Genomic DNA, 27,688 nt, shown 5'->3' on the forward strand with positions numbered 1-27,688 from the left:
CATCGACAGTACCTCTAGACAAGGAGAGCCACTGGATGTATTCGGCGGGCAGGAAGGTCTGTGGGACGGCCGCCACGTCTATGAAGGCCGCTAGTGCCTCGGCCTTGCTGGGACGTTATGATCGGTCGCTATGGGAGTCCCTCGCACGGTTCGTGGAACTTCTTCCCCGGGAGAACAGGGAGGATTTCCAGGAGATCTTGAACGAAGGACTCATGGTATCCAACCAAGTGATCGGATATGCTGCAGATTCCTCCCTCCTGGCAGCACACGGATACTGTCATGGGGTCAACCTGAGGCACCACGCCTGGCTGCGTTTGACGTCCTTGAAGCCTGAGGCGCAACAGAAGGTTGCTAATCTACCCTTCTCGGGTGAGACCCTTTTTGGGAAACATGCGGATGAGGAGATGGCCCGCATGAAGGCGGAGGCTGAGACCCTGGCGGCTGTCGGGTTGGAAAAGCCGAAAGAACATAAGAAGACCTTCCGCTCGTTCCAGAGAAGGTACGGGGCGCAAGGTAGAGGGCAAGGTCGACAGGCTGGGCAGCAACAACAGCCGCAGCAGCAACAATTCCAATAGCGCCCGTTCCAAAAGTGCCAGAGGGGCCGCGGTGGTCAGCAATCTTCATCCGCGACCAAAGGCCCGGCTGGGTCTAGGCCCTGAGGTGCTTCTTCCCCCTCATCCGTTACCCGCTCTGGTGGGGGGAAGCATCCAACATTACCTGGCAGAGTGGAGAAATATTACTCCAGACAAGTGGGTGCTGAATATTGTTTGCAATGGATACAGTCTTCGGTTCATCAGTCCGCCCCCAGCGATTCCACCTGTTGCCTCACAGTTCCAGCTACGCGAGCTCCAGGCGGAGGCCCGACACCCTGTTAAGAAAAAGGGCGATAGAAGAAGTCCCTCTGTCTCAAAGGGGAATAGGCCTTTACTCTCGCTTCTTCCTGGTAAGGAAGAAAGACAAGAACGAGTTCAGGCCCATTCTGGATTTGCGACAAGCAAACAAGTGGATTCGCAGGGAAAAAGTTTTGCATGCTGTCTTTGCACCAGATTTACCCTCAGCTGCAAAGGGGAGACTGGCTTTGCGCGATAGATCTGCAAGATGCGTACTTCCACGTGCCCATTGCACGGAAACACCGGAAGTTCCTGCGGTTCCTCGTCGGCACCAATCACTATCAGTACACCGTACTACCGTTTGGACTGAAGTCTGCACCCAGGACGTTTTCGAAGTGCATGGCTGCGGTGGCAGCGCACCTGCGAAAGAACAAAGTGTTTGTCTACCCGTACCTGGACGACTGGTTGATCAAGGCCTCCACCTTCCAGGAAGCACAACTGCACTTCAACAGGACGGCTGTTCTGCTGAATCAGCTGGGGTTGCACATAAATATGTCCAAGTCTGTTCTGATCCCGGTCCAGTGCCTGCAGTACTTGGGAGTCTCCATCAATACGCTGTCAGCAAGCGTGTCTCCTTCGGAGGAGAGACGCTTATCACTCCTTCGGAAGGCTCAGGCTCTCATAGCTGCTCCATCTACAACAGCGAGGACGGTGTCTTCTCTACTGGGGTCGATGGTCTCTTGTATCTTCCTCACCCCACATGCGCACCTACACATGAGGCCATTGCAGGAATGCTTGGAGGATCAATGGGACCAGAGGAAAGGGTGCTGGGACGACAGGATGCAGTTGTCTCGTCATGCCCAACAGTCCCTGAGATGGTGGTGCTCGGCAGAGAATCTACTCAGGGGGTTTCCTTTCCACAAGGATATCCCGACTCAGACTATCGTGACGGATGCGTCTCTCCAGGGCTGGGGAGCGCATTCAGAACATCTACAAATCCAGGGAACGTGGTCTCCAGCAGAGTCCACGTATCACATCAATTTCATGGAACTCAGAGTGGTTCACTTGGCATTGAAGGCTTTTCATCCGTCCTTCCAGACCAACTCCTTGCTTGTACAGACGGACAATACGACCACAATGTATTATCTCAACAAGCAGGGGGGCTCAAGATCACGCACACTGTCACAGGAAGCACAGGCGATCTGCACTGGCTGTTAGCCAGAGGACTGACGATAACGGCGACTCATCTGCCAGGGTGCAGAATGTTCAGGCAGACGCCATCAGCAGACTACTTCAGGAAAACCACGAGTGGGTCATAAAGGACGAGGTGCTCGGCGACGTCTTCGCCATGTGCGGCACTCCAGATGTGGATCTGTTCGCCACCGCCGAAAACAGCAAATGCCACGACTTCGCCTCGAGGTATTATCAGCCGGGGACTCTGGGGAATGCGTTATGGATCAGCTGGTCGAACAGCTTTCTGTACGCTTTTCCACCCATTCCCCTGATTCCGGCGGTGCTCATCAAGCTGGCCCAATCCCGGGCGCGGATGATCCTCATTGCTCCGGAATGGCCCAGGCAGTGGTGGTTCACGGACCTGCTTCATCGGTCGATCCTACCTCATCGGCGGCTGCCTTGTCGGCCGGACCTTCTCACGAAGTTCGGGGGGAAGATGGTGCACCCCAACCTCTCGTCGTTGAGTTTGGCGGCATGGCTCCTGAGATAGTGCAATATGGCCACTTGAATCTTCCTGAGGATTGCATGGACATATTGAAGGAGGCTAAGAGGCCATCTACTAGGACCTCTTATGCTTACAAATGGAAGAGATTCTGCATCTGGTGCATGTCTAAGAACTATGATCCGACGACCTGCAAGGAAGATGTCATCCTTCCATACCTTCTGCATTTAGCTCTGTCTGGACTTAATTTCCATTCCATTAAAGTTCATCTGGCTGCGTTGACTGTGTACAGAAAATGCCATTCGCAGACGTCCTTCTTCCAGATTCCTGTGATTAAGGATTTTTTGGAAGGGTTGAAGAAGGTGTTCCCTCCTGTTCGGCTTCCTTCGCCTGCATGGGAACTGAATGTGGTGCTGTCCAGGCTGATGAAGGAACCTTTCGAGCCTATTCATAAGACTTCACTGCAGCACCTGTCTTGGAAGGCGGCGTTCCTCGTGGCCATTACATCGGCCCGCAGGGTGAGTGAGATTCAGGCATTGTGTTGCCAGGAACCTTATACTGTATTTCATGCTGCTAAGGTTGTTATGCGTACTCACCCTAAGTTCCTTCCCAAGGTGATTTTTGATTTTCATGTTAATCAGGTTATAACTTTACCGACTTTTTTCTAGAATCCTTCCACTCCAGCGGAAAGGTCTCTTCATCCCCTGGATGTCAGAAGGGTGTTGAAATTCTATCTGGATAAAACCAAAGACATTCGCAGATCCGACCAATTGTTTGTCAACTATGGGTCGGTTAGGACTGGTCTGGCTACTTCGAAACAGTCCATCTCTAGGTGGATTGTGTCTTGTATCCAGCTCTGTTATTAGAAAGCGAATAAGACCTTAGGGGGTAAGCCTAAGGCTCATTCCACCAGGGGCAAAGTGGCTACAACAGCTTTGCTTCGTAACGTTCCCATTGCAGAGATCTGCAAGGCTGCCACTTGGAAGTCGGTCCATACCTTTGCTAAGAATTACTGTCTGGACTCTGATGCCAGGGCATATGCTCAGATTGGGCAGGCTTCATTGAGAAATCTGTTTGCACAGTAGTGGTGTTGCCTTATTTTTCTCCACCGCCAGGTTATTTTTTGGATGGGCTTGCCATTCTATTCACTAGATTATGACTATACACAGAGATCCCCTACTACAGAAGGAGTAGTTTCTTACCTGTAACTCCAGTTCTGTAGTAGGGGTATCTCTGTTATAGTCATAAGCGCCCTGCCCTCCTCCCCGGTGGAGAAAAGGATAAATGATGAATGCTACAGGTCTAGCTGTATACACCTCCAAAAAGAACTGAAAGTGGAGGGAGTTGCTGTGCATGCTGGGATACCAGGAGAGTTCTGGAAAGTTTTCTTAAAGGCACGGTATCCCTTTTTAAGCCACATAATGGCAGCCTATGGGGCTTGTCTGTCCTGTGCTTTCTCTCTATCATTCCAAGGATTTGGTGAAGGGGGGGGGGGGGGGAGTGTTTTCCATGGTGAAACCTGGCAGACAGGTTTAAATGTGATATTGGTGGAATATCCTTTGCATTTCTAGTTGAAGTACTGGACAGTGTAGCCTTGCATGTATAGGCTGCATTATCTGTCTTTAATTCTCTCTTAAGTGTCTATGCACTACTGCAAAGAAGACCGCTTAAGAGATTGTTTTTGATTGCTCCGGGGTCCCCGCACATGAGAGGAACTATTCACTAGATTATGACTATAACAGAGATACTACAGAACTGGAGTTACAGGTAAGAAACTACTCCTTACTCCGGAACCCATAAAGGTTTAGTGTTGTTAGTATAGTGAAATATGAAAGTAATTTGAGCGGTGGATAGGTTAGTCAGTTATTTGGATTCGGAAGGATAGCGGAGGGATAGAAGAGGGAAAAAGGTTTGCATTTATTTAGCGCTTTTTTCGGCGAGTACCACGCTACTCCCGAACCCATAAAGGATTATTGGTGAATTAGTATATGTTGAAATATGAAAGTAGTTTGAGAGGTGGATATAAGTCAGTTATTTGGATTGAGAAGGTTAGTAAACGGAAAAAAGGTTAGCATTTATATAGCGCTTGTTACCCCTAATGGGGTGTTGAAGCACTTTCTTAGCGATTAGCACGCTACTCCGGAACCTATAAGGATTAGTGGTGAATTAGTATATTGAAATATGAAAGCAATTTGAGTGGTGGATATTTGTCAGTTATTTGGATTGAGAATGATAGCGGAGGGATAGAAAAGGGGGAAAAAATGGTTTGCATTTATGTAGCATTCGTTACCCCTATTGGGGTGTTGAAGCACTTTATTGGCAAGTAGCACACTAGTCTGGAACCCATAGTGGTGAATTAGTATAGTGAAATATGAAAGTAATTTGAGTGGTCGATATTATTTTGATTGAGAAGGATAGCGGAGGGATATTAATCTTTTGTGTTGTATGTAGTTATGGTACAAATTCCATCGGTATAAATTCCATCGATTTCTACGCGCCTAGAGACCTGTAGGTGATAGGCGCGATATAATTCCAACATACAAATACAAATACAAATAGAAGAGGGAAAAGGAGTTGAAGCGCTTTTTCGGCGAGTTGCACACTACTCCGGAACCCATACAGGATTAGTGGTGAATTAGTATAATGAAATTTGAGAAGTGGACATGGTTTTCTGTTATTTCGATTGAAAAGGATAGTGAAGGAATAGAAGAGTGAAGGCTTTAGACTGTCTAGGTCTCACGTGGGCATGGCAGCGCAAAGCACTGCTCCGCCTCTGCGAGAGATATTTTTAGAATTTTTTTTCTAAAGGGGACTCTAAGCCCCGCCCTCTTTTCCATTGAGTAGCGTCAGCGTTTATGGTAAACTCTGGCTTCCCATTGGAAAAGAGGGTTTTTGGTTGACACCCTGTCCGCTTTTCGGACTGCCCCTCCGGACACGACAGCCTGCTTTGCAGCTGGCCTGAATACTTTTCTTATCTGCTTGTTTATTTAACAAGCAGATAAGAAAATTCTTCACCACAGCTGTGAAGCAGGCCCAGAGTGCGGAGGCGCACGGGTCACGGGGAGGACAGGGGGATCGTGGCAGACTCTGTGTTTTTCTGCAGAGGCAGCCAGATGAAATCCTTGTGCTGTTCCACTAGCTTGCACTTTATTTATATGCTAGCACAGAGGTACAATGGTTATAAAGATATGTGAGAACATCCAGAGTTTGGTGCTGTTCTTTTTTCCAGTGTACACTTGGTCATTCTCTCGACCAGAGCGCAGTGCTGTCTCCGTGCCTTTGGTTCTTTACTCTCCCCCACACCCTGCCTCTGTCTCCTCTCTGCCCCTCTCCCCCACCCCTTCTGTAATCCCTGCGCCTGGGCTGTCTTGTAATTCGAGCACTGGGGGGGTCGGGCACACAGCACCTGACAGTGCCGCTGAGGCCCAGACAGCGTGACGAAGAGGGACCTCTCTTTCCAGGAAGGCTTTCAGATGTGGGTTTGGGGAGGGGGCTTCTCTGTGGGGTTCTTGGGGGGGCGGGGAGTGTGGGGGCTCATTCCAGGAACAGGCAGGCTTCCACAGCAGTAGAATGTTGATTTGGCTACAGCTCGCGCACAGCTCTGGTCACTTGTGATCCAACCCCGAGGATTATTCATGAGCCAAAAAGCAAGGTGGCACCAGGTTATTCTGAAGGGTCGGAACACTGTGCTTTTATTTTGGGGTATTTTTATCGCTTTCTTCCTCGGCCAGAACACGATTCTGCTTTTCAGTGCTGTGACCCCCACATGTCCGTCTGGTTTACTTCCCAGGTGCGCACACTGCCGCTCTCTCTGGCGATCACGAGCCAAGATTTTGGGCCCATCCAAAAATGGCAAAAAAGCGGCTTCACAAGCAGTATTTACTGATTGCGTCACTTCCGCACAGATAAAAAGAGGGAAAGGGGATGTCGCACCATAGAAGACCACAAGAAGCAAAACACTTGCACTTGTACAAACACGTACAAGCGGCATTTGCACATTTTCCACCAACGTCAGTAAGGGTCAGGGTTCAGATTGCACGTGATTGTATCTTGCAAAGGCTGCTGTTACCACCAGCTTTTATACTGAAAGGAACAGAGAGGAGTAATGTCTACATAACGGAAGTGAAACAGTGTCATCCTGACGATTTTGTGGGCTCTGAGCAAAAAAATATTTTAGGGGCCCCACCTGGAACAGCCTTCAATTTTATAACCATTTTTTGTTTATTTAAGCACTATGTTGCTTAAATATATGGAATTATACCACCACAAAAAAATGTTGCTTTTAGCTCCAACAGATAACAAGCATTTGCAATGCAATAGGTCTCACATTTATGAGAGTTTGAACTATTGACATTAAAAATGGGAATGCCTTTTAGTTTTGTTTTCTTTTTCAAAACATAAATAATAGGCATTGTCATTTAGAATGCCAAGAGCTTAAACTCACGTAAATGCGAGACCTATTGCATTGCAAATACTTGTTTTTTTTGGGAAGTCATAGCAGTAGTGGGAGGGTTAAGATGAGTAAAAAGGGATGTGGAGGGGAAGAGTCAGAGGGAAGAGTTTAGAAAGACTTGTTTTGGTGAATCAGTATAGTAAAAGAGGTGGCGGGTGGTGCAAGGAAGGGTAGAGTAAGGGAGAGTCTAGAAAGGGCTATTTTGGGGGTTTTAGTAGTGGTATGGGGTTTGGGATGAATGAGAGAGTGGAGATAGTGGATATATTGATAGAGGTATAGGGTGAGAAGTAGGCTAGTGCATTGGAAAGAGTAGTAGAAAGAGGTTTGTGATGAGTCAGAGTTGAGGTAGAAGATATATTGAGAGAGGCATAGGGTGAAAATAGGGTAGTTCATTGGATATGCTGAATTATTAGAAAGTAATAAATATATGGACCATAAGTACATGGAAAGTTTTTATAGATGCATGAAGGAAGGAAGTATATGTAGATTAAAGATATTGATAGAGGTAAAAGTTGAGAAATAGGGTAGTGCATATAATATATTTTTTCTTTTTTTGGAGGAAAGTAATACATGTGTCACTCCTGGGCTGGGTCAGCCATATGGGAGAGGTGGAAATTGGAGGCCTCTGGCAAATTCTGGGCTCTATATCAACCTGTTGGAGCTCCAAATGATCAGACTGTAATTGAAAGCCTTACGACATTTCATCAAGGGAAGGCTAGTGCAGTTGTTTACAGACAACACCACCACCATGAGGTACTGCAACAAACCAGGTGGATGCGGTTATGGATCCTTTGTCAAGAGGCTCAATGTTTCTCGACTTAGCTGGAACTTCAGGGCATTCCCCTGGTAGCTAAACACCTGGCAAGATCTCTGAATGCCAGGGCTCCACTTTAGGCATGTTTAAGGGTTATTTATCTGCCATCTCCGCCTTCCTGTGGTTGCCAGATCCGCCTTCCCACTTCAAGTCCCTCACTGAAAATAGGTTCCTTAAAGGTTTGCAACACTTAATTACTCCAGCTCCCTTTGTTATGCCACAATGGGACCTTAACTGTTTCTTACCTTTCTAATGTGTGCTCCCTTAGAGCCACTTCATACCTGTCCTCTTAGGCTTCTCACCATCAGGACCGCCTTTCAGGTGATGATTGCATATGGCTGGAGAGTCAGTAAACTACCGGAGTTGTCATCTCAGCCTCGATATGACTCCTCCTTCCCAGGCAAACTGCTCCTTTGGACCCTTGCATCCTTCATGCCAAAGGTAGTTACTCTTTTCCATATAGGCCAGCCCATCACCATGCCTACTTTTTACACTTTGCCTCATCACTAAGGAAGAGGAGATACTCCACCGGTTGGTCACAAAAAGAACATTGTTGTACCTTGACCGCACAAAAGCATTCCGTGTGAATGATCAACTCTTTGTGGGATATGTTGGTGCCAAAAGGGAAGGCCATGCAGAAATGAACCATCTCCCGATGGATCATGCTCTGCGTTAAGATCTGCTATGCATTGGCAAATAAGCATCCCCTGGGGGTTTGCTTAGTCATTCCATCAAAGCAAAGGCTGCGACCACTGCGTTAGCACGTGGAGTTCCAGTCCTGGATGTCTGCCATGCAGCAACATGGGCCTCACTGCATATGTTCACCAAGCACTTTTGCCTGGACAATCAGGACGGGTATTTTGCCCATTTGGTCCTGTAGAACCAGTATGAATCCAGTTCACAGATTCACCTCCAGAGTGGTATTGCTTGGGCATGTATTCTAAGGTAAGGAATCTGCGGCTAGACGTTTCGATCAGATAAACAAGTGGCTTTCCTTAGGTAACACATTCCCTGGTAGAGACACTAGCAGATTGTCCGGGATCCTGTGCGACCTCCGCCCAATTGAAAGGAATTTATAAGGCCATAAACCTCATCTGTGGGTGGCCTGTTCCCTCTGGTGTGCCTTCAGGACCCGCAGGTTCTTGGGGGGGCCCCCTACTGGATCCACACCAGAGGCTCCAGTGACAATTAGGCCCCAAGGATCTACAGATGAATCCGGATCGGCACCGGTCATACCACCTCGATTTTCCTCAATGCCGATCCCAAGGCTGGTGCTCCCAGGGCCACCGGCGGCCCCATCCTCATCCCTGACTCCAACACAGAGCCGGAATAGCGTCGTCCAAAGCCGACTTGAGCCATACCTTGCAGACAGAAGCCAGAATCCTATTCTTATGGGCTAGGACTTGGAGAGGAATTGAAGGAGTTCATGGACACTGAGGAATATCAGCCTTTTGAGGAACAAATAGAATGGTGTGAGGATCAGGGTGAAGCCAGTGGACTGGAAACTTCTCCAAATACTGGCATGTTTTCTCCCCTTTTGTGGCTACGGAGAAGGGAGCATCCTTTGCAATGGTGGTGCGGAGCACAGCTGAGGACCTGGACCTTAGCTTTCCCTTGGTGGCAGTCAAGACTAATGTGTTGACAGTAGTGTTTCAGCCTGGAGTGTCCCCATCAGAACCACTTCTCCCTTTCAGTGAGGCACTTACTGACCTCCTGCTTGGGACTTGGTCAAAGCCCAACAGAGGGGCTCTTGTGAACAGGACAATTGCCCACCACTAAGGCCCCGCTCCAGAGAAGCCAAATTTTCTCACCCAACACCATACCTCAGAAAGCTTGGTGGTCCAAGCCTCAATGTCTCATGTAATTCCTGGCGCAATCCTTTACCGCTCCCCCGGACAGAGAATCAAAGACGCTGGACAATCCTGGGACGAAGGTGTCGCGGCCTGCTCCATACCCGTCGGTCCCTGGGCAGGACGCGACGCCGGGGGAGATTGCAGACTTCCTCATGGCCATGAGGTCGCTCGCTCCTCCGTCGGGTTCCGCGGCGAATTCGGGCCAAGCGGCCCCGACTGGGTCCCCACGCGGGCCGGGTGCTCCGGCGCCGTCGGGTGCTTCGGCCCCGGCGCCGTGGGCGACTTCAGTCCCGACGCCGCAGGGCCCCTCTGGGTCCGGTTCCGGATCTGGGTCGCCGCCGGTCGACCTCACGACCTCGCCGGCGTAGGCCCCACGAGTGTCGCCCCCGGTGTCGTCCCAGGGCGACGTCGTCCCTGGTCCTGCCCTCGATTCGGGTCCGGCGCCGGAGCAGCGCCGCTCTCAACGCCGATGGGAGATTTTTATTTCTATGACCCGGCCCCATCTTTTGAGCCTGAGTACCAGGCGGTGGGTGATGAGGAGGATTGGGAGGGGTCTGAGGACCCTCTGGCACGTGAGTGTCAGTCTTCTGCGGACTGGACAGGAGAGCTTGGGGAGGCCACTGGTCTGGACACTTCGCATCGACACTGGTTTTGTCTCCCCTCCTAGCGTGGCTACGGAGGAGGGGGCTGCTTATAGCGTGGTGCTGATGAGGGTGGCCAAGGCCCTGGGCCTTTAGCTTCCCGTCGCGGCCGTGAGGACTAACCTCCTCACTGAGGTCCTTAAACCGCAGTCATGCTCGGCCGAGCCTCTGCTGCCGTTTAATGAGGCCTTGTCAGACGTTCTTTTGGGTACTTGGTCCAGGCCCGCCACAGGGCAGCCTGTGGATAGGAACGTGGCCAGACGCCACCGCCCGGCTCCGGGTGACACTTGCTTTCTGTCTACCCACCCCACCCCTAAGAGCCTGGTTATCCAGGCCTCCAATTCCCAGACCGCATTCCCGTCGGCTCCCCTGACCGGGAATCCAAGAGGTACGAGACTTACGGGAAAAAGGTATTCTTCTCCCTGAGTTTGGGATTGCGGTCAGTCAATACCGCGTGCCTCTTGGGCCGCTACACCCACTCTCTGTGGGACACGGTCGCGGCCGTGCTGCCAGAATGCCCGATGGAGGTTCGGGCTAAACTCGGTCAGGCCCTTGTGGAAGGCCGAGATCGGGCACGGTATTCCATCCGTTGTGGGCTAGACACTACCGACTCTCTAGGCAGAGCGATGGCAACGACGGTGGCGATTCGTCGTCACGCCTGGTTGAGGTCCACCAATTTCTCGGCCGATGTCCAAAACACACTTATGGACATTCCGTTCGATGGCCGTCGCCTGTTTGGCGACAAGGCAGACCATGCGCTTGAACGCTTTGAGGACTCCAGAGCTACGGCCAAGTCCTTGGGCCTCTCGGCCCCGCGCCAGCAAACGGCTGCTTTTCGCCCCTTTCGTGGCCAAGGAAGGGGCGTCCTCACAAGTTCTGCCAGCCACGTGACGCAGACTACCATCCAGCGCGATGGCGGACGTGGAAACCGCCGTGGCGGCAGTCGGGGACAACGGCGAGGCCAGTCCACACCTGCCCCTGCAGCATCCGCCTCAAAACCCTCCTAGTCCGTGCTTTCAGGCCCATGTGACGCGAGTGGGGGGCAGGGTTCGCCATCATCACCTCCACTGGCGCACTGTCACATCGGACAGGTGGGTGCTGCAAATCGTCCGAAGGGGCTACTCCCTCCCCTTCGAGGCGACCCCTCCAGCCATGCCACCGCGATACCACCGCGTGTCGGGGGATCACTTGCAACTTCTGCAAGAGGAAGTTACGGCCCTCTTGGCCAAGGGGGCCATCAAGCGCATTCCTGGGCCAGAAGTAGGGTGTGGTTGTTACTCCCACTACTTTCTGGTACCCAAGAAGGGCAAAGGGGGCCTACGCCCTATCTTGGACCTACGGAATGTCAACGGCTTCCTTCAGAAGGAGAAGTTCAAGATGCTGACTTTGGCTCAGGTCTTAGCTGCCCTAGACCCAGGAGACTGGATGGTAGCGTTGGACTTGCAGGACGCCTATTTCCACATCCCGTCCTGCCGGCCCACCGGCGTGACCTGCGGTTCACGGTAGGCCACGAGCACTTTCAGTTTACCGTGCTCCCCTTCGGCCTTACCAGCGCCCCACGGGTGTTCACGAAAGTGATGGCGGCGGTCGTAGCTCAAATGCGCATTAGGGGTTTCAGTCTTCCCCTAACTCGACGACTGGTTGTTGAAGGCGGGCTCGCCCCAGACAGTCGTCAGCCACCTCTGGGGTTCTCCATCAATGTGCCGAAGTCACACCTGTGTCCCTCTCAGAAGCTCCTCTTCATCGGAGCGGTTCTAGACTCGGCGCAGTTTCGGGTTTATCCTCCCGAGCAGCGGGTTCTGGATATACAGGCTCTGATTCCGATCTTTCAGCCTTTATCCCGAGTCTCTGTCAGGTTGACGCTGCGGCTTCTGGGGTTGATGACCTCCTGCATCCTTCTGGTGCATCACGCCAGGTGGTGGATGCGGACTCTGCAATGGGACCTGAAGTTTCAGTGGGCCCAGCATCAGGGCAACTTGTCCGACCATGTCTTGATCTCGGAGGGCACTGCAAGACAGTTGCAGTGGTGGCTCACGGACCGCGATTGGGTCAGCGGCAGATCCCCCTCCCTACCCCAACTGGAGCACGTAGTTGTGACGGACGCGTCCATCCAGGGCTGGGGGGCCACATGGGAGAAGCAGAGATCAGAGGCCTCTGGTCTCTGGCGGAGTCCAAGCTCCACATCAACCTTCTGGCAGTGGCTGGAACATCAGGGCGTGACTCTGGTGGCTCAACACCTGGCAGGTTCTCTGAACGCCAGGGCGGACAAACTCAGCCGCTGGTGCATGATGGATCACGAATGGCGTCTGAACTCGGACGTGGCGCAAGGTCTCTTTCAGCAGTGGAGAGAACCTTGGTTAGATCTATTCGCCACCGAAGAGAGCGCGTAATGTCATCAGTTCTGCGTGTTGGAATTTCCAAGGCGGCACTCGCTCTGTGACACTTTTCGTCTCGAGTGGAGTTGCGGTCTATTGTACGCCTTTCCGCCTTACCAGTTCTGCCCAGAGTACTGAAGAAGATTCGGCGCAACCGGGCCCAAGTCATTCTTGTGGCTCCGGATTGGGCACGAAGATACTGGTATCCCGAGCTACTCAACATGGCAAGGGGTGATCTTCTGTCGCAGCAGCAGGGGACGGTCCTCCACCTGAACCTGTCCAGCCTCCACCTCCATGCATGGAGATTGAGGGGCGACAGTTGATGGCTTTCGATCTTCCTTCCGAAGTCTGTGATGTCATTCTGGCAGCCAGGCGTCCCTCCACTAAAACGGTATACGCCTGCAGGTGGAACAAGTTTGTGGCATGATGCACTGCTAAGTCTGTGGATCCCCTCTATGCCCCCCTTTCCGAAGTCCTTCTGTTCCTTCTTTCTTTAGCCCAGCAGGGCTCTGCTCTGGGCACTATCAAAGGTTATCTTTCGGCCATCTCTGCCTTTCTACGGCTTCCAGATCAGTCTTCTGTTTTTAAGTCCCCGGTTGTTAACCATTTTCTGAAAGGCATTACGCACACGTTTCCTCGTGTGCTATTCATCATGCCTCAATGGAACTTAAACCTTGTCTTAACATCTTTGACGTGCGCTCCCGTCGAGCCCCTTCATAACTGTCTTTTGCTTCTTCTTACTGTCAAGACGGCTTTCCTGGTAGCTATCACCTCTGCCAGAAGAGTGAGTGAGCTCCAGGCTCTTTCGTACAAACCTACTTTCCTTTCTGTTCATCCGGACAAGGTGGTTTTAAGGACCCGTCCTTCTTTCTTGCAAAAGGTTGTCACGCCCTTCCACATCGGGCAGACCATCACTTTGCCCACCTTCTTTCCGCCTCCGCAACCTTCAAAAGAGGAAGAGAGGCTCCACCGTCTGGACCCAAAACGTGCGATCTTGCTCTATATGAAGCGCACGCAACAGTTCCAGGTGGATGACCAGCTCTTTGTTGGCTACGTGGGTGCCAAAAAAGGTTGGGCCGTGGGTCGTTCTCTGCATCAAAGCTTGTTACTCATTGGCTAAGAAGGAGCCTCCTGTGGGGCTGCACGCCCATTATACCAGGGCAACAGCAGCCACTACTGCCTTGGGGTGCGGCGTTCCCTTGCAGGACATCTATCAGGCAGCTGTGTGGGCCTCGCTGCACACATTTACCAAGTATTACTGCCTTGACAGTCAAGTCCGGAGAGGCGGCTTCTTTGGCCGTTTTGTTCTCCGTGACTGTCTGGTGTAATTTTGTTCGCAGACCCACCACCTGGGTTGGTATTGCTGGGGTATCTATTCTAAGGTAAGGAATCTATCACTACGTGTCTCTTTCAGATGCACAAGTTACTACTTGTGTAACGATATATCTGTAAGAGACATTAGTTAGTGATAGATTCCTTACCGCCCCACCCATCCTCCCCGTTCTGCAAACTGATTTCTAGGGTTAAGGACATCCCTTTCAGGGCTCTAGTTTCTTGGCACCAGTGGTCAGTTTCTTGCATGGCTCTGCGTTCCTGGCGCAGAAAGTCGTGTGCAGAACTGACATCAGCGCGCATGGGTGGCGCCTAAGTAGTGTCCATGACGTCATCTCGGCGCATACGACACCAGCGACGGACGCGGAGCCGCACAACGCCACCTACTGACGCGCAGAGGTACTGCTAGCGAAACTTTCCGGATCCAGTCGGACGCTTGGAGATATTCTAAGGTAAGGAATCTATCACTAACTAATGTCTCTTACAGATATATCGTTACACGAGTAGTAACTTGTGTGCCAGGCCTAAACCTCCTATTTTAATACAACATATGTCACCCCTAGGGTAGGCACTAGGGCAGGGTAGAATGTATGTAAAAAGTTAAACATTTGCTTTTATGTTTCACATGTCCTGGTAGTGGAAAAACTCTTGAATTAGTTGTCCACTACTTTAAGGCCTACCTCCCCCATAGGATAACATTGGGTTACCTTATTGCATCTAATAATTGATCCATTTTTATTGGGAGCAGGTAGGAAAGACATGTTTGGTATCTGAGAAATTGTAATTTAAATCCTAATTTTATGATAAAGTCAGACTTTAAGTAACAATTCTGGAAATGGCGCTTTTAGAAAATTGGCATTCTTGTGTCCTAACCATCCAGTGCCGGCAGTCTGTTCCTAGGTAACATTACTAGGTGCTGTTGGCCTTTGTGTATTCCTCCTAGACAGTATCCCAGAGGAGGCAGAATGGGCCATCTCTGACTTGATATGGGGTGGAGTTGTCACCTACCACACTTGAACTTCAAAGGCGCTGGTACAGTTAACTTGTAAAGGATTTCACTAGGTATAAATATTGGACCCTCAGACTCAACTCTTTAGGTCACTCTGGACCTCTGAAGGAAGCGGAAAAAGGACTCTGCTGCAATTGGTTCTGCTCTGCTACCCTACTGCCTGAGAAAGAAGGACTGAATCTGCAGCTTGAACCCAGGGCCATCAGAGTCTCTTTAAAGGCTAGTTAGATGGCCTCCTATTCTGAGGTACAGGAACATAACAGTCTCCTCTGCTCCGGCGCATCTCAACACAGGACCGTGCATCACACATCCAGGTCGGCAGCCTCTCAGCACCGACCTAGCACAAAGCATCTCCACAGCGACGCCCAGCCCGGCACCGGACAGCACATCGCAGCTTCTGATCAGCATCTTCGCAAGCACCGACCTAGCATGCTGGATCTCAACACCGGTCCCGTTCACAGCACCGGTGCATCTCTACTCGCACTACCATTTGACTGCTACTTGACGTCCATGCCGTGGAGGTCAAGCACAGACTTCACCTCTCGACGCACGAGCACTCAAGGTACTTTTCACAGTGCACTGAACTAAGTCCTGTATCTAGCCTGTGCTCCATCGCGGTCGGCCTGAACTTGCAACTGAGAACTGGTCCCCTGCGACCAGATAACTGGAGTTGTCCAAGTGCTGCATTTTTTCAAAACCTTTAAAATTGCATATCCCCGGTTCTACTAAGTGGATTTTTCTTCTTTTAGTGTGAAATAATTGATCACGTTTTAATCTGAGTTGGAGTTGGTGTGGGATTTTTCTCGTGTTGTGTTTTCACTTAATTACTGTTTGTGGGCGACATAAATACTTTAAACATTGCCTTTAAGTTAAGCCTGACTGCTTGTGTTCCAGGCTACCAGAGAGTTGAGCTCAGATTAATTTAATCACTTCTTGTGGCTCAATAGACAAGGATTTTGGCTGTTGCTTCAGTAGGGTCTCATCTTCCCACCTTTCCCCCCACAACCAAAAACCCACTTTTTCACAGCAGCCTTCTTAGCTAAAGTCGTGACTCCCTTTCATGTTGGGCAATCTATTCCCCTAGCAGCATTATTTGCCCCACTACCTCACCACTCAAAAGAGGAGAGGCTCCATCGGCTGTACCCCCAAAAGGGCTTTAAACTTTTGCATTGGTCAGACCAAGTGTAGCTTAAGTTAGAAATCCTTAGAAAAAACAAGAGGCATTTGGCAAAACAGGAACAGTTTGTTTAATTAAATGTTACAGCCGGGTGAACAGTTAACCTCTTCCATGCTGATGACGGCTCCCGGCCGTCATGAGTCACGGTGGGCGTGTGCTGATGACGGCCGGGAGCCGTCATGACCGCGATCGGAATGTTCAGCACTGCGGCGGAATTCGCGCCGCAGTGATGAGGTTAAAGGCACGAGGTGTGAGGACTGTCCATATTTACAATTAGTGTATGTCCTTTTAAGCAAAACACAAAAGGTCATAAAAGTTTCCGGCGTACAATATATGGTGAGGAATGTTGGTGTTGACTTTGGAGTCATAAATTAATGGTCAAATAGTTATTACAGGTGGTCTCGACCTTGTGTGGACAGTGTGGCCAGTAGATACCTTGCCCAGATGTCCGGCATGGGGAGCGCATGATCACTGTATGTGCTAGACCCTGATTAGCTATGTGTTCCTAACTTGGGGCATCTGACTTTATAGTGTTTTAGTAGCATGCGTACCTCCTCCAGCCATGGGTGCTTTATTGGGACACTCTCCCCTGTCCATTGTAATGTTGAGCTTATCTGTGGGATTGATCAAGTGTTTCCTGCCCGAGTGTCTGTCTGCCAGCTGCGCACCCTCCCACCTGTGACCTATTAGGGCCGGACTGGCCATAGCTGGCACCGGGCAATCCCCCGGTGCACCACGCGGTTGGGGGCCGGTTCTGGGCCCCTGGGGGCCGTTTTTGTTACAGGGTCGTTTTTGCAGCATAGCTGCAAAATCGGCACTGTAACAAAATCGGCCGAAAACCGGCCCCGTCATAGAGCTCGGCGGCACCTCCAACCCGCCCGAGTGGGGAGTGGGGGGCCGGCCGGGCACTTTGCCGGGGCCGGTTTTGCTTCCCATTCCGGCCCTGACCAGTCACCCCGGCCTATGTCTCAGGGCCTGCATGACTACTTATTTCCAAGTCGAGGTTGATGTGGAGCTCATATGGGGCAATTTTATTAATAAGGATGAGATTTCATTTGATAGCTGGCTGAACTCATCAATTTCCATATTAACACAAGGATCACTGTGTGAGCTATCTGCTTTTTATGGGGTTCTCTGAGGTGAAGAAAGGGAAGATTGTGTAACAGAAGATCTTGTGGATAGTCCTCTGCATTAATATCTGCTAACACTGTGTTGGCACGCAGAGTGCCTGTCATTGACATCTGCCATATTGTGATGGTAGGCATCAGTGCACACATTCACCAAGTACTACTGCCTTGATGGCCTGGTCCAGCTTAAAGGCCATTTCCTCCTGCATGACTTTTTGGTTTGAGTCCACTCCACATACCCTCCACCTGGGGAGGTACTTCTTGCTATCTAATCTGCAGGTAAGGAATCTGTGGTTAGAAGCTTCCAGTAGAAGTAAAGTTTTCTTCCCATCATTAATGCTCTTTATGGGGGATACTCTATCAAACCGCAGATTCCTCACTGCCCTCCCACCTCCAAGGAGTGGCTTCTTTGTCAGATACATTGTTCACAGATGTGTGTGAGGGAAACAAATTGACAGCAGCACGCAGGGTGTTTGTGCTTACATGCAGATCTGCTACCTCACTTTCGGGCAGTGTGGCACCTCACAGCCCCACCTACCAGTTAGCTGAAGCATTGCTGAAAAATGTTTATAGATTCATCATGATACCTGGATATAATTCTAAGGTGAGGAATCTGCAGTTAGAAAATCCTTCAGAAAGAGCATTGCTGGTCTTCTCCATACTTTTCCTCAGTCCCCTTTTAATGCATTTCCAATTTGAGCTGGGATTGATCACAAATGTACTTATCTATAGTGTGGCATATCTCACTCAGACTAAATGTTGCTGTATGATCTGCACTGTATGATTGCTTTATCCTAATCCAGCTGTCATGATTCTATTAAAACGTACAGAGGAGTTCATTTGTACATTAGATAGACAGCAATTCACTGGTGATGAATGTGTTATTTAAACATGTTTTTTTATTTTGTCCAGCTCTTTGCCTACGAGTAGCCTTATCCGAATTCTTCGAATGCAAGACCCTGAGAGAGGACAATCAAGATTACCGTTTCGTTCTAGAAATCAAGAGGAGGAGAATGGAAATTAACGAGTCTTATTAAGTGAAGAGCTTAATCACAGACTTGTTATTAAAACTGTAACCCAGTTACTATGGGTTGACGGCGGGGTTAAATTATTCACTTTGTTAATATTGTTGCAAGGAGCGATATTTGGAGGGATGTGAAAAAGAAGCTGTATATTCCCTTGTAGAAAATACTTCGTTTGTTTTTTTATTTTTTTATTTTATACATAAACATCTAATTCTTAATGCTCATTTTAGAAACAAATGGACAGCCGATGCTGGTATTGATTATATTTATAATGGGGCAACATGTTCAATATTCAAAGTTTACATAATCAGAATATTTTTGAAGAAACTAGACTGCCTAATTCACATATTTTTCTATTATGAAAAAAAAGCAATAAACATTTCTATCGAATCTGTGTTTTGACACTTTTTTTCACTTAGTATTTTTAGATGTTTTATAAAGCATGAAACTAGATAAAAGGGCAGGTGGACTCCTAAAAAGATTTTATTGTGGTTGGATCATATCAAATTCTGTACTTGGAAGAGAATAATATTGTATACAAATTTTGTCTAGCTGATACTAGACCTCAGAAACCATAATATATTGAAGGGGTGATGGAATAGCAGCACGTATTGGGACAGTCCTGGACAGCGCAGTCTTACGTATCAGCCACATTTATACATTGCGTTGTGAGATAATGGCATTGCCTTGAATTGCATGTTTCTCCAGTCTCAGGGATGAAAGGTAAACATCTAAGCTACTACACCACGTTGGATTGAGGCTATGTCTGCGTGGGTGGGTGGCTTGCTGCCTTGTGTGGCTTCACGCAGGCTCCATCCACCCTGGAAGTGACTGAGCGGAGCCACTTATAAGCGCCACCCCTACTCATTGATATGATTGTCTTTCTTTACACTTTTTTCAGAAGCTGGTCTAGAGCTGTGCTCCCAACTTTGTCAGTCCTCAAACGAACTTAAAATTCTCAAAAGATAGTGTGCTAGGAAATTGTTGCCATCGAAAACGAGATGCTTAAAGCTGCTGTGTCAAGACTGCAGCAAACAGATGCCGGCCATGGCTCACCATGAAGTGTCTTTTGACCACAACTCAAGTAATGTGACCAATGTACCCTAATGCACCCTAAGGCGATCCAAGACCGGGAGGCAAAGCTGTATACCAATGAGCATAAGAAGTCCGGTACATCGCACAGTTCCAGTTCCCTGTCCAAATCTCAGGCCTGGTCCCAGTTATGAGGCTGTTACTACGACCTTTCTATTTCCCTTTAATAATCTTCGTGTAAAGGAAAGTCTTAGTTTAAACACAAGCTCAAGAAAGTACAGCAGGACTTTATTCCATCCCCCAATTTTTCTCCAAGGAGAAGGCTTAGCAAGGGTGTTAACATCTAAGCAGCACTCCTTCGAGGTCTCCGGCTATGGAACCAATACATCGATGGGTCCTGACACACCTGAAGTTCCCAAGGCCATTGTAAACCCTGCATTAAATCAAGGTTTTCAAGGAGGCCATGCTCCAAATTCTTAGTGCACTTTCAGCTCCCTATGACACACGTTCAGGCCCCACAAAGCTGCAGGGACTGCAGTCAGGCTACTGCCACTAGGGTTTTCTCACCAAGTACTCTACCCCACAAAGTTTAATTGTGCATGCTGTGACCGGTAAAGGTAATCCTAACAAACCTGTGGGTATAGCGGATTGATACTTAAGGCAAATAGATGTTTTTTTCTGCCATCTTGCACTGACGTCCATAAACACAGTCTGTCTCTTCAGCTGATATATGCATACCTTATGGAACATGACCAGCGGGATCTTGACGAGTAGGATGCAGTGGCATATGTTACCCGAATACACCTATATACCACAGCCTGCATTTGCAGAGCTGATGGCACAAGTGTTGTATTTTTAGTGCACTTCAGCATGAGATTGACCAGGTTTTCTGGCAGTGTGCAAGCATCACTGATTGACATATCCTTTGATGGGTCTAGACTCTTTGGAGTGAATGCGGACTCAGTGTTGGAAAGATTTAATGACAGTTGAGCTACAACGGAGCCCTTGGGGGTACTGACTCCTGCAAACAATTTCTCCAGTACTTCTGCAAATTTAGGGGATATACCAGGGAGTTAGCCTTTAGACAACTGTATTCTCAGCCAGTGATGCAGCAGACCGCTCACCTCTTTAGGACCGCAGACGTAGTTGGCAGACATCGCACTGGACAACAGGGGTACCAATCATCCAACTCAATCCTGTACTTGACCTTCAGCCTCTAAATGCTATCTCCCTTAAGGACAAATTAAAAAGGCTCCATGTGGTTCAGATTCTATCTGCCTTGGACGTAGGAGACTGCACCTGTCTGTGGTCTTGCAGAATGCACTTTTTCATATACCAGTCATTTAATCCCCTATGTATTAACTTCGCTTTTAGGTGGGCCAGGAACACTTTTACTTTGCTGTGCTCCCCTTCAGCCTCACCTCGGCCCCTTGAGTGTTTTTGAATGTGATGGTGATGGTCACTGCCAATCGTCGGAGGTCAGGAGTTGTGGTATACTCTACCTCGACAACTGGCAGCTGAAGGTGAGGTCACTGCAGTCAGCCGTCGACCACTTCCAGACAACAGCAGAATCCCAGTGAGCCCCAGCATCAAGACTGCCTCTCTGACTCCATCCAGGTCTTGAAGGAGACTGATTAATATCTGCAGTGATGGTTGATCTAGCTTAAGTTGTCATGCAGCAGACCGTTTTCCGTTCATCACTCAGAGCTCAAAGTGGTGACAGATGCATCATTACTGGTTTTGGGCGGTCATCTAGTGGAGGAGGAGATCAGAGGCCCTGAGCCTTAAGTAACAAGGAACATCAGGTGGACGAATAGCTATTTGTTGTGTTCTTTAGGACAAAGAAAGGTAAGGCAGTACAGAAAAGAACTGTCATGTTGGCTAATCCGCTGCATTAGCCATGCAGAGTGCCTGTTCTGGACATATGCCAGCCTGCAATGTGGACGTCAGTGCACACATTCATGAGTTCTGTTCTCCAGGACTTTCTGGGGTGAACTTGTTTCGCAGATCCACCACCTGGGTTGGTATTGCTGAGGTATCTATTCTAAGGAAAGGAATCTATAACTAACTGTTTCTTTCAGATGAACAAGTTACTTACCTTTGGTAACAATATATCTGTAAGAAAGATAGGTTAGTTATAGATTCCTTACCGCCTCACCCATCCTCCCCGTTATGTGAACTGATTTCTAAGGTTAAGCACATCCCTTCAGGGCCCTAATTAAGTGCACCAGTTGTCCGTGTCTTGCATGGCTCTGCGTTTCTGGCGCGGAAAGTCGTGTACAGAACTGACGTCCGCGCGCGCGAGTGGCGTCTAAGTAGCTGCCGCGACGTCATCCTGGCGACCACGATGCCAACGACGAACGCGGAGCCGACCGATGCCACCTTCCGACGCGCAAAGGTACTGCTGACAAAAAAACTTTCCGGATCCAGTCTGACGCCTGGGGGTAATTCTAAGGTAAGGAATCTATAACTAACCTATGTTTCTTAGAGATATATCGTTACCGAAGGTAAGTAACTTGTTCTTTAAGGGAGAAAGCAGAGCGACTGTGGTCCTGATTAGCAGGATCCCAGTCAGACTAGTCAAAAACAGCTTAGTACCAGGCAAAAAGTGGGGCATAAAAGCAGATCCTACTTTCCTACATACATCTTCCAACTATAAAGGTGAAGACCAATGTTCTGACAGGTACTTCAGTCTGGTAAAGCCCCCACAGGATCTCAATTGCCATTTAATAAAGCTCTCATAATTACACACTTGGGCGAAACCATGTTCAGGTTCACCTGTTAATAGGAGGTCCCTAGACTCCATTGTCCAGCACTTGGCGACCATCCTTTCTTGCACATCATCTTATGTCAGAGAGTTTCCATAAGTAAAGTCAATCCCAATGCCTTTCATACCAGCCCATCTGATTATGAGTCAAATAGAATCGAAACTTTAGGCAAGCATATGCTTTCCTCTATGAGCAACACCAGCTGAATTTTAGGCCCCTATTCTCATGCCCATGGGACGTGGTGGCCCAGGTTTTACTTGCAGTTCCGGACTAACTGCGGGCATCCCTCAGCCAAGCTATTCAAGATATCTACAATGCAGCCAAATCTGGTATTCACTCAGGCTTGGACACAAGCGACTGCATAGGTCAGGCGATGGGTACAAGGGTGGCACTTCAGCGCCATGCCTGGATGAGGTCCACAAATTTCTGCAGATATGTCCAAGCATCCCTGATGGACATGCCATTTCATGGTTCTTGACTCTTTGAGGACAAGGCAGTTTCAGCCTTGGAATGGTTTAAAGAAAGAAGGGCCACAGCACACTACTTGGGGCTTTTTTCCTCACCTGACCGTTCCTCCAGCAATTTCGCCCGCTCTGTGGCTATGCTTGGGCTTTCCTTTATGTGTACAACACATTTAAGCTTTCACAGCAAATTTGCGCATTGGGTATAGACGCTCTTTCCGGACTTATTTTTGGTCTTCAAACCCTCTTCGTATTTGTTGAGTCTACTTCTCGCCTTTGTAAAATTTTCGTAGGTTTTCCTTCTGTGTGTGTGAGGACTCTGGCAATGGATTTTCGTACAACATGGATCTTGGACAGCTTGGATGCAGCTCCATCAGTCACTTTAGCAACCCAGAGCTGCAACAATTCGACCTTGAGGTCACTTAGCTGCTTCAGAAGATCTTCCTTCTTACCACGCAGATCACGGGCCTTGATTTTTGTCATATTTGCTGTTAGCCTGCACCGGAAAAAGCTTGGGCTTTCAGTTTTGCCAACACCAAACCCCCGTTACCAGCCCAGAAGGCCTTTCAGCCTTTTCATGGCCAAGGCTACAGTTATGAAAGATGACATCCAGGACAGCAGGGACAATGTGCAGTCTCTGTTGCATCAGCAGCCGCAAAACTGCTTTAGTGTTCCCTATCCAGCACACAGCTACCCTGTTGAAGGTAGCATCAGATATTATATCCAAAGGTGGCAGGCCTTCACTTCAGACAAGTGGGACCTTTAGATTGTACATTAGGGATATACACCCCATTTCTGCCCGACTCACCTTCCACCGCCGTTAGGGTGACTCGCGAAGGACCCCTTGTCGGTGTAGCAGCAGGAAGTGTATGCCCTTTTGGCCATAGAGGGCGTTCCTGCACCAGAAATGGGAACTGGATGTCATTCCCACTACTTGCTTGTAGTGAAGAATAATGAAGGATTTTGTCCTGTTTGAGATCTCCACCCTATCATCTCCTTGCTGCGAACAGTACAAAGTCAAGATGCTCATGCTGGGCCAGGTCCTATATGCCCTAAACCTTGGGATTGGATGGTGTCATTGGACCTGCAGGATGCTTATTTCTATATCCCCTGTCCTGTGGTACACACACGCCACTTGTGGCTCATAGTGGACTAGGAGGATTTTCAGTTTGCAACTCTCTATTTTGGCCCCACCAGTGCCACTCGGGTGTTCAAAAAAGATGGCTCTGGTCCCAGCGCATCTTCGGAGGATGGGGTACCAGTGGGGGAGACTCTTCACTGCCCAAGGGGCAACCTTCTTCCAACATAGATGTCTATAAGATCATTAGTGACCTAAAAGTGTAAATTAACACTTTCAGGTCCACAATAGGAGACCTCACAGGGCGGGTGCCCCAGCTGCTAGCAAGAAGCGGGGGCTAGCGTACAAATGAAGGCATTGCCCCCATGGAATAACAATCTACCTGATGGGCATACCTTTCCCATTCCCACAGGGTCTCGCCCCACCCCACAAGAGCCGATAATGCAAGTGTTCAGAGAAGCTTTGCTGAATTGGCTACTTGCAGGAAATCATTGGTAAAAAATGATGAGCAATTGAAAGCAGACATGGTGTCTTCGGAATACATGGAAGATCCCATGTCATGGAATCTCCAACTAGAAACATTCCAAGGCAGCAAGCAATGGTTTGGGAGTGCCTTGCCCCATTGGCTACCCATAACGTCAATATGATTAACGTCCTCAAAATTGCCCCGCATCAGGAGTACAAAGGGGGGGATTGTCTCAGGAACAAAAAATTAATTGGATCTGCCATTTGAGACGCTCTAGTTCAGTGATTAGGGAAAATATCCTGAGGTCCAGAGGATGCGTCCTTCCCAATAGCCCCACAGATTGTATTGAACTGTGCTTGCTCAACGGGAGGCTGGTTCACAATCTAATAGCTCTAGGCGCTAGGTCTTGCCCCCTGCAACGTCTAACATCCAATTAAAGTACCAATTGGTACAAAGGCCATTAACATCTATTCTTTACCCCCCTGCCACCCACCTAGGCCAAGACACCATACTAGCCGGGTACAATTGACTCCAGAGCTGAGCCATTCCACCAGTTATAGAGCCTCATCTAGCCCCACTAACCACAGGCCTGAGTATTCCTCAGAATTATAGGCTTTCAGAAAAGGATATTGCCAAGGCTGTCATCACTCAAGCGGACCTGGCAAAAAGGGAGCCAGCAGGGAATAGAGGCGAGTCTCTTATAGGAGAACCATCCATAAATGTTTCCTAACTTTTGTGCCCCAAAAGGAGTCCCTACAGGCAGGCCCTACCCTTCCACCTCCATCCTCGCTTGAAGACACATCCAAGCTTTTGATGGTTTCATGGAATGTGGCAAGGGTGAGGACGAAAATGTCTCTCCCACACTGAAATAAATTTATTGAAACTTGCGATATTTGCATTCTCTAGGAACCTTGGAGCGTAACACCAGTACATATGCTGGTCTATGTATCGTACTATTGTCCTGCAGTCTCTAAGAAAAAAACAGGGCGTCCAGCTGGGGGACTACTGATATGGGTCAGGATAAGACTTTGTTGCAAAATTCTCCAGTTCCCCTCAGATAGTCTAGACATCTTAGGTAAACAACTTTATGCCCAATCAGGCTTTATCCTAGACATTTACAATGTTTACTCAAGAGGAACTGGGGGGCAGGTGGTAGGAGATCAGCAACCTTACAATAACTTGAAGAGCTCCTGGATAAAAGGGATCCTTCGCACCCCTTGATCCTAGCGGGCGACTTCAATGTGACATTCGAGCCATTGGATAGGGAGGATGGCTGTGATGTGAAGGAGGAGGACGAACTGTGGTCAGTCACCCACCTTGACCTACCCCCATTCAAAAAATTGTTGCAGGTGGCATTGCAATTAAATGCCTTAACACTAGAGATTGGGCTGAGGGCCACAAATGGATGGGCCAAATACCACAAAATGCGAGACTGGGGTCAAGTTGAAAGTTATGGCCGACTGCGATGGGGCGTGGTTCAGATACACAAGGTGGATTGGGCCTGGTCCTCAGTTACCTTCGGATTTAAAAGATAATTTGCAGAAAAATATCTAAGATGGTAAAGTTCAGCAGTGCAAGGCAGCCGGCGGTTTCTGAGGAGGAGGCAGCATTGTCAGTGAGTCGCAAGACAAGTTGTGGTGAAGATTTTGGCACTCAGACTTAGGGCCTGATTACGAGTTTGGCTGTGTGGCAACAGGCTGCCACACCACACTCCCTGCTTTAATACCTGGTGCCAGCTTTGAAGTAGAAGAAACTTCTAGAGTGTTTCCCGCACAGATGGTGTTAGAATTCCGTGCCTCCCTGCCCAGCCTCCACTGGATCTGGGGCGTCACAAAAGGCTAGTGTGAAGTTCTATGTGTGTGTGTGTGTGTATACACTTCACAGCTGAGGCTTCGAAGTGTAGTGGTGGCTGTGCACAGCTCTACCCTCCTCCCCCATCCCAACAGGATGGCCAATTCTGCCAATACCCAGCCCCCATATTATGTGGCTGTCTGGAAGGAATACACAATGGCCAAGTGCCAACTACACCTAGGCATCTAATACTGGATGCAGGTGCCAATGATTAGGACAAGAAAATGCCATGTCTCTAGTGCCATTTTTAGAATTGTGACAAAGTCCAACTGTTCCATTAAAGAGGATTTTAAATTACAATTCTTTAGACAGCAAACACAACATTTCTACCTGTTCCTAAACAAAATGTATCCCTTATTAAATAAAATTAAGTAACTCAATGTTATCCTATGAGACATGTGGGCCCCACAGTAGTGAGAACTAATTTGTGAGTTCTTCACTACTCGGACATGTAAAACTTAAAAGTACATGTTCCACCTTTTAAATACAATGCAGCCTGCCCTATGGGCTGTTTAAGGCTTACCTTAGGGAAGACATATGTATTAGTGATAGAGTTTTAGGACTGGCAAGGAGTAATTTGCCAGCTCTTATTGGCAGTTTAAAACTGCACAAAGGCTGCAATGGCAGGCCTGAGACATGTTTTAAGGGGCTACTTAAGAGGGTGGTACAGTAAGTGCTACACGTCCAATGGTGGCATTTAATTTACCAGCCCTGAGTATATGGTATACCAATTTACAAGGGACTTATCAGTAAATTGAATATGCCAACCAGGTGAAAGTCATTTTTTCCATATTTTAGCGTGTGAGCACAAGCAACATAGCAGTGGTAAAATGCATGGTCAACAACAGCTAACTCTGCGAAACAGGAGGGGAGAAGGCAAAAGGTTTGGCGGAAGACCACAATAAGGATGACAGGTCAAAGAGCCACCTTTTACAATCTTTGACTGTATTATTTTAATATATTGGAGAAAGTGCCACCATAGTAGATTATAAGGCTATTCTAAGTCACTGAGGAGTTCCAAGACTATTTAGAGGAATGTCAGCAAAGGCTGAGCTCCTTCATAAGGTCATGGAACTCCAAGATTACTTCCAATATCAAGTTTCAAGATTATTAAAGATTTAGAGCTTACGATGAGATCTACAGTTTTCAAAATTACATTCTTTACTACAAATCTAGAAAGGAGCTAAAAAAATCAACATTTTTCTGCTCATCAATTCATTCAATGACTAGTTTATCATTTCCGTTGGAGCACTTGCGGTTGCAATACCATTATTTTTAACAGATGGTTTTAAAAATCTCTGTTGATACATTTTCAAAGCAGGACAGGCAAATATAACATGTTCGATAGACTGTACATCATTATAACACAGGGTGCATGTTCCCTCCTCCCAGATTACATTCTTCCATGCATCCCTCACAGTTTCTTAACGGAAAAAAATTCAGTCTAAATTTCATTATACAACTTTTCACTTTGTGTTCCAGATTCCAAGTCATATACATTTGAGGAACTGCTGCCCTACAGGATTGAAATATGTTTTTAAATCAACATTTTGTGCTACATACCTCTATATATTTTTCCATGAACCAATTTTTCATAGTATGTTTCAAGTAATCTTTAAAATACACAACTTGTATCCTGAATATCTGAGTTAGTTAAAGAAAAGTGCTGGAGTGCATTTAAACTGTTAGTTAAAAATTATTCAGTCCCCATGGTAGATGCA

The 27,688-nt window shown here is 48.4% G+C and overlaps 1 protein-coding gene across 2 annotated transcripts in view; it reads left to right on the forward strand.

The window, feature by feature from the left end:
* Window positions 1-18,701, forward strand: part of SMC6 (structural maintenance of chromosomes 6) — a 1,026,872-nt gene extending 1,008,171 nt beyond the window's left edge. For both annotated transcript variants that reach the window (XM_078647759.1, XM_078647758.1), the window contains exon 27: window positions 18,199-18,701. In XM_078647759.1, coding sequence (XP_078503885.1) covers window positions 18,199-18,310 — 112 coding nt within the window. In that variant the 3' untranslated portion in view covers window positions 18,311-18,701. The remainder of the gene's footprint in view (window positions 1-18,198) is intronic.
* Window positions 18,702-27,688: the final 8,987 nt, after the last annotated feature.

This window comes from Lissotriton helveticus, chromosome 6, assembly GCF_964261635.1.
Source record: "Lissotriton helveticus chromosome 6, aLisHel1.1, whole genome shotgun sequence".
Lineage (NCBI taxonomy): Eukaryota > Metazoa > Chordata > Amphibia > Caudata > Salamandridae > Lissotriton > Lissotriton helveticus.